The 14,017-nt window shown below is 31.8% G+C and overlaps 1 protein-coding gene and 1 non-coding gene across 2 annotated transcripts; one reads left to right on the plus strand and one right to left on the minus strand.

Moving 5' to 3' along the window:
- Positions 1 to 217: 217 nt before the first annotated feature.
- LOC111472172 (polygalacturonase-like) lies at positions 218 to 2,109 on the minus strand. Its single transcript, XM_023117823.1, has 4 exons — positions 1,666 to 2,109; positions 1,261 to 1,550; positions 855 to 1,083; positions 218 to 498 (listed from the first exon to the last, which is right to left on the minus strand). Exons 1-4 carry the CDS (start codon positions 2,107 to 2,109, stop codon positions 277 to 279), a joined length of 1,185 nt encoding a protein of 394 aa, XP_022973591.1. The 3' UTR covers positions 218 to 276.
- A 1,170-nt stretch (positions 2,110 to 3,279) lies between these two features.
- LOC111472177 lies at positions 3,280 to 3,385 on the plus strand. The gene has a single exon (XR_002715370.1). It is a non-coding gene; the product is annotated as a Plant small nucleolar RNA R71 (small nucleolar RNA).
- Positions 3,386 to 14,017: the final 10,632 nt, after the last annotated feature.

Raw genomic sequence — 14,017 nt, forward strand, 5'->3', positions numbered from 1 at the left:
TTTTTTTTTTTTTTTTTTTTTTTTTTTGATATTCCTTTAAGTTTTTTATGGCTTAGTTGCATTGAATTTAAGGCGAATATTAATTACTATATTAAAAATTAATGGTACATTTTTTATGTAGAACATTTTTCGATATTCAAATTCATAAGAGGTCGTGATGTAGAACATTTTTCGATATTCAAATTTATAAGAGGTCGTTTATTAGGTTAAAGCAATAGAACTCCAGTTTCCATCTTTGTAATACGCTACCTAGGCAAACACCAAAATTAAGTCCGTCTATTCTAAGCAACTTGCAGGTTCAACCACACCAGAGGCAGTTCCTTTGGCACCTTTGCATGAAGCTTTAGCGATTTGATCATCATAAGTCACTTTAATGTCTTCCAAGGTGAGTCCAGTGCAAGGATTCGTTGGACTACAATCAAATTTGACTCCTATTTTAGTGGCTGATGTTCCCTTGATATCTTCGTATGTTACGTCGCTAATTTTTACTCCCGAATCCTATTCATGCAAACAAGAACAATCAAAATATGACATGAAAATTGAATAAGACAACTATCTCGAATCTGAAAACCAAAAAAATAAAGTCATAAAAGCTTACAATGATCAAAGTGGATAATATAACACTCTTTTGAAGATATGTGAATGTTACATTGTCCACCACAATTCATTATCTAAAAGTGTAGCCGAAGTAATGCTCCTAATTTAACACACGTCTTGAACAAGATAAATTTCAACTTGTTGAAGATAAAAAAAAAATACGTATGAAATTTAAAATTTAAACTCTATTAATAAAATTTAAAGTTAAATATAATTTGTAAGAAGTTAACATGTCGAGGATTAGTGAGAAAATATACCTGATGGGGGCAGCCTTTGTCATGTGGACAATAATTTTGATCAATTATGATAGGGTTCTTCACATTATCCAAAGTAATGTGTTGAAAATGAATATCCGTAGCAAACCCACTGCTTGGTCTTCCCCAAGACTTAATCCTCACTCCATTCGTAGTCTCGCTAAAAGTCGATGATGTAACTGTCACATTTTTCACTCCAGGTTCATTCGCTGACTTCCCCAAACTCCCAATGCTACAAACACATATTCAACAAACATGGAAATAGTTAAAATCACTATGTTCAAGATAAAAAAATTTCTAAAACATGTTTTTATTCCTTCGACATCTAATTTTATATTTGATTTTATAATCTCAAATATATTTTTCATTCCAACAAAATAATTTTCAAAAATTATTTGTTGTCACCTACCTGATTCCATGCCCAGGTCCACATGTAACACTTTCTATCCATAAGTTGGTGGTCCCTGGACCAATTGAGATGCAGTCGTCACCGGTGCCGATGTTGGAACTGAGGATGGTCACATCTGATGACTCCTGCACATGGATGCCATCAGTGTTTGGACTATCGCCTGGATCCGAGACCTTCACTCCTTGAATGTTCACATTTTGGCAACCGTGCACCACAATGTTAAACATTTGGCTATTAATTGAAGCTAATCCATTGATGATAACATTTTGTGCATTTGTGATTTCAAGATTCTACAAATTCAAAACAATCCAGAGCAAGAATTAATACAATGCATTTTCTTTCAACTTTTCCATAAAGGCAAATTTTTAAATTTTGTTGTATCTAGCCAACTTAAATAATGCATACCCGTGCTCCATCGGGGCAATTATTCCCTGAGTGTTTACAATTCCATATGCCAGAGCCTTTTCCATCAATAACACCGCCATGAATGGAAAGCCCATTTACATCTTTAAACTCAATCCAAGCTTTAGTTTTAGCTAGAACTTGAATGTCCGAGGAAGCCACAAGAGTGCCATCGATGCGAATAGTAATAGCATTGTTCTTACAAGGCCCATTAAAGCTCCCACTTTGAACGTAGAATGTGCCTATGGGCACGTGAATACTAGCTGGTCCCGTCGAGTCACAAGCCTTGGCCCATGCTGTTTGAAGTACAGGCGAGGCATCGGTCTTTCCATCGGGCTTGGCTCCAAGACTAACGATATCTAAAGTTAATCCATCAGCCAAGGCATGGTTCAAAAATAGAAGTAGCGGAAGGAAAATAAGAAGCATTAAGGTTTCATAGATAGCCATATCAAATATGTGAAAGAAGAAAAGGAAGTAACTGATGGGAAAACTGAAGAGCTATGGACTAATATTTATAAGCTAATGCTAATGCATGCTTCCTTTTTTGCATGCAAGTAGTTCGATGGATATGATTATCATTTATGGTCCTTTTTCAAATAGTTAAAAATATGTTTTTAAATACTTTTGGGAAGTTATTTAAAATTAATTCAAAAAGGGAATGTAATTTTGAAAATTATTACTAAAATGAAAAGATTTATTTTGACAAAATTTAGGTAACACAGAAAATAAAGAAGGTGTGCATTAAATTTGTAAGAGCGATTTTGAGAAACAAACTGATAATTATTTATTATGGTTGAGTTGTTACTGAAGAAAATATCTTGTTTGAGTCAACTTGCATAGACAATATACAAATAATATTCCATGATTATCATGATTGTATTATCATGATTGTTACCTTTTTTGGATGGTTTCTTTTTCTATTTTGGAGCAACTTCTAAATTTCTTACTACTTTGTATAGTGATCTTAAATAAAATCTCGATAATGATGATTGGTGATACTCAAAGTGATAATGATGACAAAACGCTACCATATACGCAATGTTATAAAAAGTCTTTAACTTTCTATTTGTCAATATATCACACAATTTTCAAATGTAACAAGTTTATGAACTCTATCAACCATATAATGTTTTTATAGTTTATCAATATAGACTTGGGCTATTTTGACCTTTTCTATCACTCATAGGTATTCTTTTTTTCATTTTGGTTAAACTTAATCTTATTATATATTTAGAAGTTGAAGGTTGTTCGAGTCTAAGTCCTTTTTATTTAAAGATCCAATTGGGTTAGACTCATTTTTTTATTTTTTTGTTAAATCGAAGCCTGTTTTTAATTAGTGATTTAAACCTAGTTACATTTTTTTCGTAAATTTAATGTATGGTATAGTTAGAAGTAAAGGTTTAGTCAAGTTTAGTCAATTCTTTTTCTCTAGGCAGTTAAATTGAATCTTTCCTAGATTGCTCTTCGCATTAGTCCACTGACCATTGTATAGATGCAATTCTTTCTAGGATTTCATAAGTTCATCGTAAGATAGTTGTACTAGCGGAAGCATCTACCACTTGTTTAGTAGCAATATTCAGTCCATTGTAGAAAGTTTTCATTTGGATACAATGGGGAAGTGCATGGTGATGACACTTTCTAATCATCTCCTTGAATCTCTCCCAAGCTTCACTTAATGTTTAATCTTCAAACGGTTGAAAAACAACAATTTCATTTTTGAACTGTGCATTTCTAGTAGGTGGAAAATACTTGATCAAAATTTTCTCTACTAGATTATTCCAAGAATCAATTTCTAGTGGGTAGCTTGCATTTTCGGCCTGATAATGCACAAATTTAGCACCTCCAAAGTTGGGTTATACTTCGATTGCTCGTTCCCTATTATTTACTAAATGAATAGTATTAACAAGGATCCTCTAGAGTGGCCATCACTATTATATTTTTAAACTCTTGATTTGGTTGGGTTCCAAGGTCTCCTTGACGTATATTCTATTATGTCATTCTCAACTTTGCTCCCAAAACTTTGGTCTAAAGGTTTTCTCTATTTTGGGGTCTATAATACATTTCAAACCTATAGACGGTCATACACCAAATTTCGCAGCAGAAATTTCAGCAACGAAAAATCTCAAGAAGGTACAAAAACTAGGAGATGATGTCATACCAAAACCAAGAGATGTCAAATCAATCTCTTGCAAGTGGATTTACAAAATAAAGTGTACCTTGGATGGATCAATCAAGAGATACAAATCTCAAACTCTAGCCTCAAGAATCTCTCAACACAATGGACTAGAATATGATGAAACTTTTAGTCTAGTCGCGAAGATCACTGCCATACAGTTTCCTCCAACACTTGTGGTAAATAAGGATTGGAAATAATCGTAGATGAATATGAAGAATGTTTTATTTGATAGAGAGTTGGACCGAGAGATTTACGTGAACAAACCAACTAGATTTGAAAATGGAGCTAGAGTCATTAGTGAGTATATGAAAAGTGCAAAGAAGCATCACTAGCCCAACAGGGTTAAGCCAAATAGTCGAATAGGGTTAAGTTCAACAATTGAATGAGTCCTTGTATATTTATCTTAGGAAAAGAATTGAGAAGTTTTAAGAATAAATTTTCTACCCTCCACTCTAAATACCTAATATCTGTAACGACCCGAAATTTTCTACTTAATTTAAGTTCGCTACTGTATACGTACCATAAACATTGAATGCGGAAGACTTCATTTAAATTCCATAAAACATAACCTTTAACTTAAAACACAGCCATGGACTTATGTGTTTCGAAAACATCTTTAAAACGACACAACAAAAGACCTAAAATAAAATAAATAAGCGTTTAAGTTTAAAACATCCTATTCTAGCCCAAGTCTAAGAAAATAAATACCACTATCCTATGCATGTGTCATGGTCTCGAGTTGCGATGCTGTCGTCAGCAGTATAGGAATGCCTTACCTTAACCTAAAAAATGTAGTAGCACAAGGCTTGAGTAGAGTATTTAAGGAAATACTCAGTAACTGACTCCACTATTGGGGTTAAATGCAACAATCACATGCAATGAAATGATGGGACCTATCTTTCTTTTCGTTTCATTTCGTTTTCCCTACGTGCAAGTATGGGCTCACCAGCTAGTTCGCACACCGCTGGGCCACTATCCGTATCCAGTGGGCATACTCTGGGAGCCCCTTATGTCGGGACCCGTTATAACTAGTAACCGCTATGCAACGCATAACGATCGTTGTCCTGCCATTGAATGTACGTGTTCGTACCCTCGTGATGGGATAGAGGTATCTCCCAGATGCATGAACACACATAATGCATGAGGTCCCCACTACTTCTACATTTATCATTAATGAACATAATCCCCTGTCACGTTCCATGCTTCATGTTCTTCTCATTTTCAATTTACATTTCATACATATTCCTATCGGGGTTATGATTCCAGACAGTTCACCATATTTCATGTCATACAATTCATGTTGTTTACATTCAAACATTCCATACAATCATGTCATAACCATTCAAGAACAACATATCGTTACATGCATTACACATCACATCAGACTAAACAACATACATAACATACATTCACGTTTACATGATTACGTACTTAAGCACAATAATCTAGCATACAATGTATCATATCATAAACAAGTCATAACGTAAACACTTCATAGTCATATCGTTCTCTAACTTTCCATAGCCTTAACGTTCTTATACCTATCACAGACATATCATTACATAACGTACCTTAGTCATATCATCACAAGAACGTATCCTAACGCTATCGTTCTATCAATCTATCATAAACCTATCCCTTTCTACCCATAACCTAACCGTATTTTTTCATCAATCTCTCCTATCCATAGCACTCTGGTATGTAACCTAACCTTAACGTTTCATGAACGTATCTTACTCCTATCGTTACATTTCGTTTCACACATATCAATATATATGACACGTGCAGAACCACATGACACGCGTCAACATCAAATATAACCATGCCGAAAGTAAGGTCACTTACTTGGCTCGCTTAAGTCGTTGTCACAAATATATCTTTAATGAAAGTTCGATTCCGCCCTTTGAAATCCAAGTCAACCTATATGATCTCATGACATTAGTTTCAGTTTTTAACTCTATAAAATTATTGGTCATAGTAAAATTCTGATATGTTCTGTTAGACAAAATTTAAAGAAGCTCATTGCCCTATGATATTTACTGTTTTATTGTTAAATACTATTCAACAAATTTTTCCTCAGTCTCCTTCCCTCTCTCTCTAATTATTTTCATTCTGTAAATAGGTATATTCTTGTTTTATTGTTAAATCATTTTCAACAAATCTTTCCTCAATCTCCCTCCCTCTCTCTTCAATTGTGTAAACAGATATTATTGGCCAATTTTAAGTCATTGTTTGACTACTATCTTTTAGTTTATAGATGTGTTGAATCTAACCTTATAACCTTATTTCCTATAACTTAAAATGCTAACAAAAATATAATCAATTGTATATGAGATCTGAAGATTTGATCCTAAATTAATTTCTTATAACTATAACTATAAAGAAAAAGGAAATCTGAGATAGGATTTTACGGTAATAACTGAACAAAAATCTCCAATCTGCTTATGTTGAAAGCCATCTTACTTCTAAAATTTGAACATGGTTGTTTTTCTGTTTCTTTTCTTTTGCAGTTGGCTGCGTAAGGATGGGTCGAGGAGAGATATTTTGAGCAATTACCCTACCCATTGATATGATATTGTTTATTTTGAGCATAAGGCTGCCTTGATGTTCGAACAACCTCTCCTTAATTGAGGCTCAACTCATTCTCGTAATTGTGAAATAAAATATATCATTTATTCGACACATAAATTACTACGAATAAGCTTTGATACTGTTTGATTATTGTCGTTAGTAATTCATTTATTCGACACATAAATTACTACGAATAAGCTTTGATACTGTTTGATTATTGTCGTTAGTAATAATTTCTTCCTTCAAATATGCTTATAATGTGATGGTAAGTGCTAATTGTAGATTCCTCGGTTATATACATGGATTTTGTTCCATGGCCAAAAATAGTGTTGCCTCCTTTAGCTTCCAATAGCCCCTTTCAATTTCTCTAATAAAGTACACTCTTTTTTGTTCAACACATGAGTCACTACTACGCCTATGAAACTCACAACTTCTTTATTTGATACTTGAGAATTCTACTTACGTAGCTACCGTTGAGATAATAACCTCTAAGACTTTTCTTTTGGTTTTCCCAAAATACCTCGTATCATTGGAGATAGTGCCCTCACTCATATATAAATGATTTTTTCCTTAACTAAGGTAGGACTCCAACCATTCTCACAAAACTTAAACCGTATAAATTCATTACCTGATATGCACAAAAGAAAGTGATGGGTTTATAAACCTTCAAATAAGTTCTTTTAATGTTGCTTAAAATTTCTACGGTTAGTTTACATCGCCTACAGTAATGTTTAAGAAATGTTATTGAAGATACAATAGTGTTTCTTAGAATGTCGTGAAAGACTCAACTAATTGAACTATGTTTGTTTAATTCCGGTTTGTTTGGTTGGGGTGTTACAGCAAATCAATTTTCAAATTTCATTTTTTAGTCAAAATTTCATCAGTTTTGTTAGGTTAGAAGTTGAAGTGGATTAGAAAATTAAATACCAATTTAAGTGTTCTAGAAAATCACATCACTACTAAAATTGCCCAAATTAACATGGGAACAAGAAAGAAGAAATATATACATACATATATATATATAATTGTTGGAACAAATTAATGTAATATTATAAAAAAAAAACCATATATTTTCATTTATACTAGTAATTCTTTTAAGTATACAAAGTGGCACCCTATTTCTTAGACATACAATAAACATTAATCTAAATTAAAAGATTAAAAATGGGTTAAATATTTAATAAAGTTTAGTAACCTAATAATTTAAATGAATTATTTAGGCTAATTATTATATATATGTATACACACGCACTTATTTCTCTCCCAAAAAACTTAATAGAATTCAATTATAATTTTCAATTCTTAACGTTAGTTTCAACTTCAATATTACCTTAAAATATTCAAAACTTAACTGTACATGATTTTTAATTTTAAATTCCAAACAATAGACTTAATTTGGAGGGAATAAAATTAAATAGATATGTCAATTATTTCTTAATTTCAATAATTGGACTACAAGGTGGCTCATCTTTGCCGTCATTTTGTTTAAATTGATATCATTAAGAAAATGGATCTGAAGTTGAATTGAACCTTGAGGAGCAGGCAGGTTCAAAGAATAATTAGTAACTCTGACATAGGTCAACCAAGTAAGTGGCTCTACTATTGGTTTGGTTGAAAGAATTGTTTATGTATGATGACACGTGCCTAGTGGCCTACACGTGTCATATGTGTGATATGCTTTAATATGTGATGTTGTATTATGTGTCGTTATATGATATGTCAAATGATATTATAATATAAATGAAATGTCATGTTATGTTACAACAAGCTACGTTATGTTATGAGATGTCATGATGTACTATGATATGTTACATTAGGCAATGATAAGCGATGTGTAACGACCCATAATTTTCTACTTAATTTAACGTCGCTTCTGTATACGTACCATAAACATTGAATGCGAAAGACTTCATTTAAATTCTATAAAACATCATCTTTATCTTAAAACACAACTCTACACATAGCTCATACGTGCAGGTATGAGCTCACCAATCAGTTCGCACACCGCTGGGCCACCTTACTTGTCGGGCAAGCATACACTGGGACGCTCCCTAGGCCGGGCACTCGTTAAAACTAGTAACCTTCATTGCAGGGCTATGCAAAACATAACGATTGTTGTCCTGCCATTGGATGTACGCGTCCGTACCCTCGTGATGGAATAGGGGTATCTCCCCAATGCATGAATACACATAATGAATGAGGTCCCCAATATTTCTATTTTTATCATTAATGAATATAACCCCGCTATCATCTTTCATGCTTAACATGTCATTTCTCATTTTTCAGTCTACGTATCATACATTATCCTAGGGGTTACATTTCATTTCAGTGATATCATGTCATTCATAATATGCTGTATACATACAATTTAGAAAACATAACATCTCCATGCTTTTAACATATCATTTCATAACGTGCAATTCATACAACAATTACCTCAATGATCATACAAAACAATCTAAAAATAACATATCAATCACAATATATCGTATCATAAACATGTCATATCGTAAATACGTCGTGGTCATATTGTTCGCTAACTTATCATAGTCTTAACGTTCTTATACCTATCACAATCATATCGTTACGTGAACGTACCTTAGTCATATCATCACAGGAACGTTTCCTAACGCTATTGTTCTATCAATCTATCACAAACCTATCCCTTTCTACCCATATCCTAACCATATTATTTCATCAATCGCCCCCTATCCATAGCGCTCCGGTATGCAACCTAACCTTAACGTTTCATGAACGTATCTTACTCCTATTGTTACATTTCGTTTTGTGCATCCTTCTTGTATCCTATCTCAAACATATCCTTGAACACATTGTACCATAATTATTATCATACAATCCACATATTATAACATAATATAAACATATAAGCATAACGATTCAAAGATAATTCACACATATCAGTATATATGACACATGCAGAACCACAAACACATGTCAACATCAAATATAACCATGTCAATAGTAAGGCCACTTACCTAGTTAGCTTAAGTCGTTGTCACGAATATATCCTTAATGAAAGTTCGATTCAGTCCTTTGAAATCCATACCAACCTATATGAGCCCATGACATCAATTTCAAGTTTGAACTCTATAAAATTATTTCTCTAATTTACGTTGGTCATTGTTAAAAGTCTTGAAGTGTTATATACATACATATATACATACATACATATATATAATATGCTATTTTAGACAAAATTTAATGGAGTTACTTGCCCTTTGATATTTCTTGTTTTATTGTTAAATTTTGTTCAACAAATCTTTCATCGATCTCCCTTTCTCTCTCTCTTAATTATTTTCAATTATGTAAATAGATTTTCAATTGTGTAAACATATATTACTTGCTAATTTTAAGTACATTGTTAGGCTATGATCTTACTGCCAACTAAAATTTTATTGATTATAACCTTATTTCCTATAACAGGCTAACAAAAATCTAATGAAAATCTGATTATTACAGTTGGTAAAATATGAAATAAGATTTGATGCTAAATTAATTTCTTATTAATTTCTTATAATTATAGGAAAAGGAAATTTGAGATAGGATTTTAGCTTAATAACGGACCAAAATCTCTAAATTTGCAATCTGAGTATGTTGAAAGTAATTTTACTTTTTCTCATATCTGACCATTGTTGTTTCTTTTTTGCACTAACTGTTCATCTAGAATAAAGATGAGTTGAGGAGAGATACTTGTGGCAAGGGATGAGAGGTTAGTGGAGAGGAGTGGGAGATTCTATATTTCCTTGAAAAGGGTGCTCAACCTACCGGAACTTTTCATGGTATTTTAAAGAAGGCAGGGGTTTTTACATAACTTCACCTTAATCAATAACCGAAATTCCATTAATGAAATAAAAAAAAGAGGGGGTGGATAACTTGTATATAGCTTTGGCTAACTTTTTCTTTATTATTTCCACCCTCTCTTGTTCTATTCATACTACACTTATTACCTTAAAATTTCGTCTTCGATAACGACAAAAATATATATATATATATATTTAGTGATAGAAATTGATCTAAGATGAATAGAAAAAAGATCAATCAAGTGACTAAATGAACTAATTGGTTCTATAGGATATACTATATTCTCCCATATCGCTTCCAGTTCATCCTAGAGTGCTTTGAGCTTGGTGAAATATGCTGATAGTGCCATGGTTCCTTGTGACATTATTGCTATCAACTTTTGTATCTAAAAAATTGCTGGAGCATTATTTTGTGAGAATTGATCGTGAAGATCAACCCACACTTGATGAGCTGTCTTGGCGTGAATAATTCCTTTAGCGATATCTGCTTCAATGGAATGAGTTAACTAAGATATTATCATACTGTTGCATTGATTTTAGAGTTTAAATTCGGTTGAATTTGCATCTTGAGACGGTTCTTTCATTGTGCCATCAATGAAGCCAATTTTCTTTTTGACAATAATAGCATGCATAACTGATTTACTCAATTGGTAATTTGTTCCATTTAATTTGATTGGAATAAGTGAAATATTTTGGTTGATCAGAGTGATGAATATAATAAGGATGTGTCAAATCAACATCCGAAATTTTGAAACTGGATTTGATTGATTCCGCCATAAATGAAAATTTGATATTTAAGAACACCAAGATCGGTGCTCTGATACCATGTTAAGAATGAGAAATAGAAATAGAATTGGAATCGTATGATCTTCATTAATGTTTACAATGTTTAAAAATAGGATACAAAGTATCAACTAATACCTAAAAACAATGGAAAATATATATATAACTAAATGTGGTAAATAAGATAAAATATATTAATAATTAACTCCCAAGAAAAAATATTATCGGATTACTAACATATACTCCTAACTAATTATTAAAATATATTCTTCAAATATCATATTTTAATATAAAGTAATTAGTATTTTTTTTTTTTTTTTTTTTTNTGTCCTTGGCTCCTAATTATTCTAAAAAAAGACTATTAATTCTTCAACAAAATTGCTCATACCAAGCCATCGCGCATGGTGTGTGCCGAAAAATTACTCTTTTGCCCTTGGTTGACTATGGCTCAAATTTTTCATTCAATCACCATTTTTTTTTTAAATTTTCCTAAGCTCTGTGATGTGTTCCGAGCATTTTTTTTCCTTCTACAGATATTTAAAAATCACACTCTAAAACCTCCAATAAAATCTAGGAACTCGTAAAAGTTAGGAGGATACTTGTCATAAAGAAGTGCAAGTTTGTACTTATTACAGGCTCAATGGTGTACTTTCACTTTAATTAGCCAACGTTAGAAAGTCAGACTTCACACCTTGTAACTATTTTGTGTATACATGCAAAACAAATTTTTATGTATGTCTGTCTGTCAGACTTCACACCTTGTAACTATTTTGTGTATACATGCAAAACAAATTTTTATGTATGTCTGTCTAAGATGTCTTAAAAACGCTACTTAGCTTACGAGACATCACTTCAGTCTACGTGTGTAATGTCTGTCTAAGATGTCTTAAAAACGCTACTTAGCTTACGAGACATCACTTCAGTCTACGTGTGTACATGCATAACAAATTTTCAAAGATATCGTACTTATTATCCTCATATAGACAATTAAGTGGTGAAACTCGTAATTCATGGAAAACTACTATTACTATTTTGTGTACTTTTTAAGGGATCGATTTCATTACTATTGATTTTTATTATGATTGGAATCATTTTAATCCTGGTTTGAGAAAAATTCATATTTCAAATGTGATTTTGTTTTAAAAAGTACGAGTACAAATTATTGAACAAATGTGAATGATCCACTGCATGCATTATTATATGGATCAAACAAATGAAATTTTCAAACGTAAAACCAAAATGGAGTGAAAAATATGAACTTCAAATGGTTTTGCGAACTTGTACATTTGTGAAAAAGATTAGTCTGTTGTTGGAGCACCAAAGAGGAGCAGGTTGAGATTCAGCACAAATTTGAGGGTTTTGCTTTCAGAAATGGTGGGTTTCACATTCGCACAATCAGACTTGATCGGTAATATTTCTGACTGCAACGTTGCTTATCTTAATTTTTCAGAAATGGTAAGTTTGACTGCAACAGGACTAGCCGAATTGTCTCTAATATTTTTGAAACTAACGTTGCTTATCTTAATTTTTTAAGGAACCTATACCTTAGAATTTTTTTTTTTTAAAAAAATAATCTTGTAGTTGAATCAGTTGAAAGGAGCTTGTAATGTCCCTTCGACATGAACTTTAATAGAACTCTTGCAAGGACCATGTAGGTTGGATTGAATTAATCGATAAACACCTTTTGGAACCAACACTTTATTGGGAGTCAGTCGACTCACATGCTTCCTTCCATGCATATGCTAAGACCTGTAAATTTAATTGTTTCATAAGATAAAAAGCCTTCCTATAAATTAATTTTTTTTATCAATATACCTACCGTGTAATGTCATCAGGTTTGGCACAATACTTGGTGACATCAAAAATGAATCGACCATCCGCAATTGATGCTAATAATAACAACGAAGGTAGTAATGCTACAATTATTGATCTCAATCCCATCTTTTTTTTATTTTAGTCTAATTTTTCAAACTAAACTACAAGTAAAACTGCTTGACATGATATTTAATGTAACGCTCGAGTAAAGAAACGATACATAAATGAACTAAAGGCATATTTAAATGAGAGCGATCATGAATATATGATTATTAAAAAAACATAAATAAATTGAAAGTCACCCCTATAACAATAAGGTGTCATCTTTCTTTTTGGTCGCTCAATCATAAGAATTTCAAAATTAAGTATGCAATTCTATGTTGGAAATTTTACTAAGATAATGTGAGTGAAGACAAAACATACTTACTATCAATATAAACTTTTTTTATATTTACACATATTTTTATATTTGCATAAAAATTATAAATAATTTTATTTAATTTCATAATTATTTTTGTATTATTCCTTCTCCATTCAAGTAAGAACTTATTAAAATATATATTGAAATTAAGTTACAAATTTTAATTCAACTTTGGAGACTAAATTTACATATTTTACCTCAGAGCAGAAATAATTAAACCAATAATTGGAACAACTCAAACCAACGAAACTCATTATTTTATATTTGGATTAAGTTGAGTTCGTTGTATAGTAAAAATTACTTGGGTTAAATAAAATTTACCATCCAAATGCTATTGGATGGAGACCAAAAAAATGTCTCAACTCGACTCAACATGAATACTCCTATCCATTTATAAATTCACCGACAGACAAACGTACATAAATATGATTATATCTAAATACCCTACTTTAAAGATTATTATGAGAATTAAGATCATTTGACATTTGTAATTGGTATTAGTAATGCGTTATGATTTGTGAATGTTTGATATTTGAATTTTATGAGATTCTAGTTATTAATGTAATATCTAGAAAAATATAATTTTTTAAACGATTAAAAAAACAAGAAGGCAACAAAGATGTAACACCCCAAAAATGAAAGGAATTAGATACAACAAGAATAAGCCGCCTATGTAAGACCAAACGATCAAAAGGAGAGAAATTAAAGGATTAAGCAAGGATGATGATCTCAAGCAAGTCATTTTTATACTCTAACAAGTAATGTTAA

This window comes from Cucurbita maxima, unplaced genomic scaffold, assembly GCF_002738345.1.
Source record: "Cucurbita maxima cultivar Rimu unplaced genomic scaffold, Cmax_1.0 Cma_Scf00066, whole genome shotgun sequence".
Taxonomy (NCBI): Eukaryota; Viridiplantae; Streptophyta; class Magnoliopsida; order Cucurbitales; family Cucurbitaceae; genus Cucurbita; species Cucurbita maxima.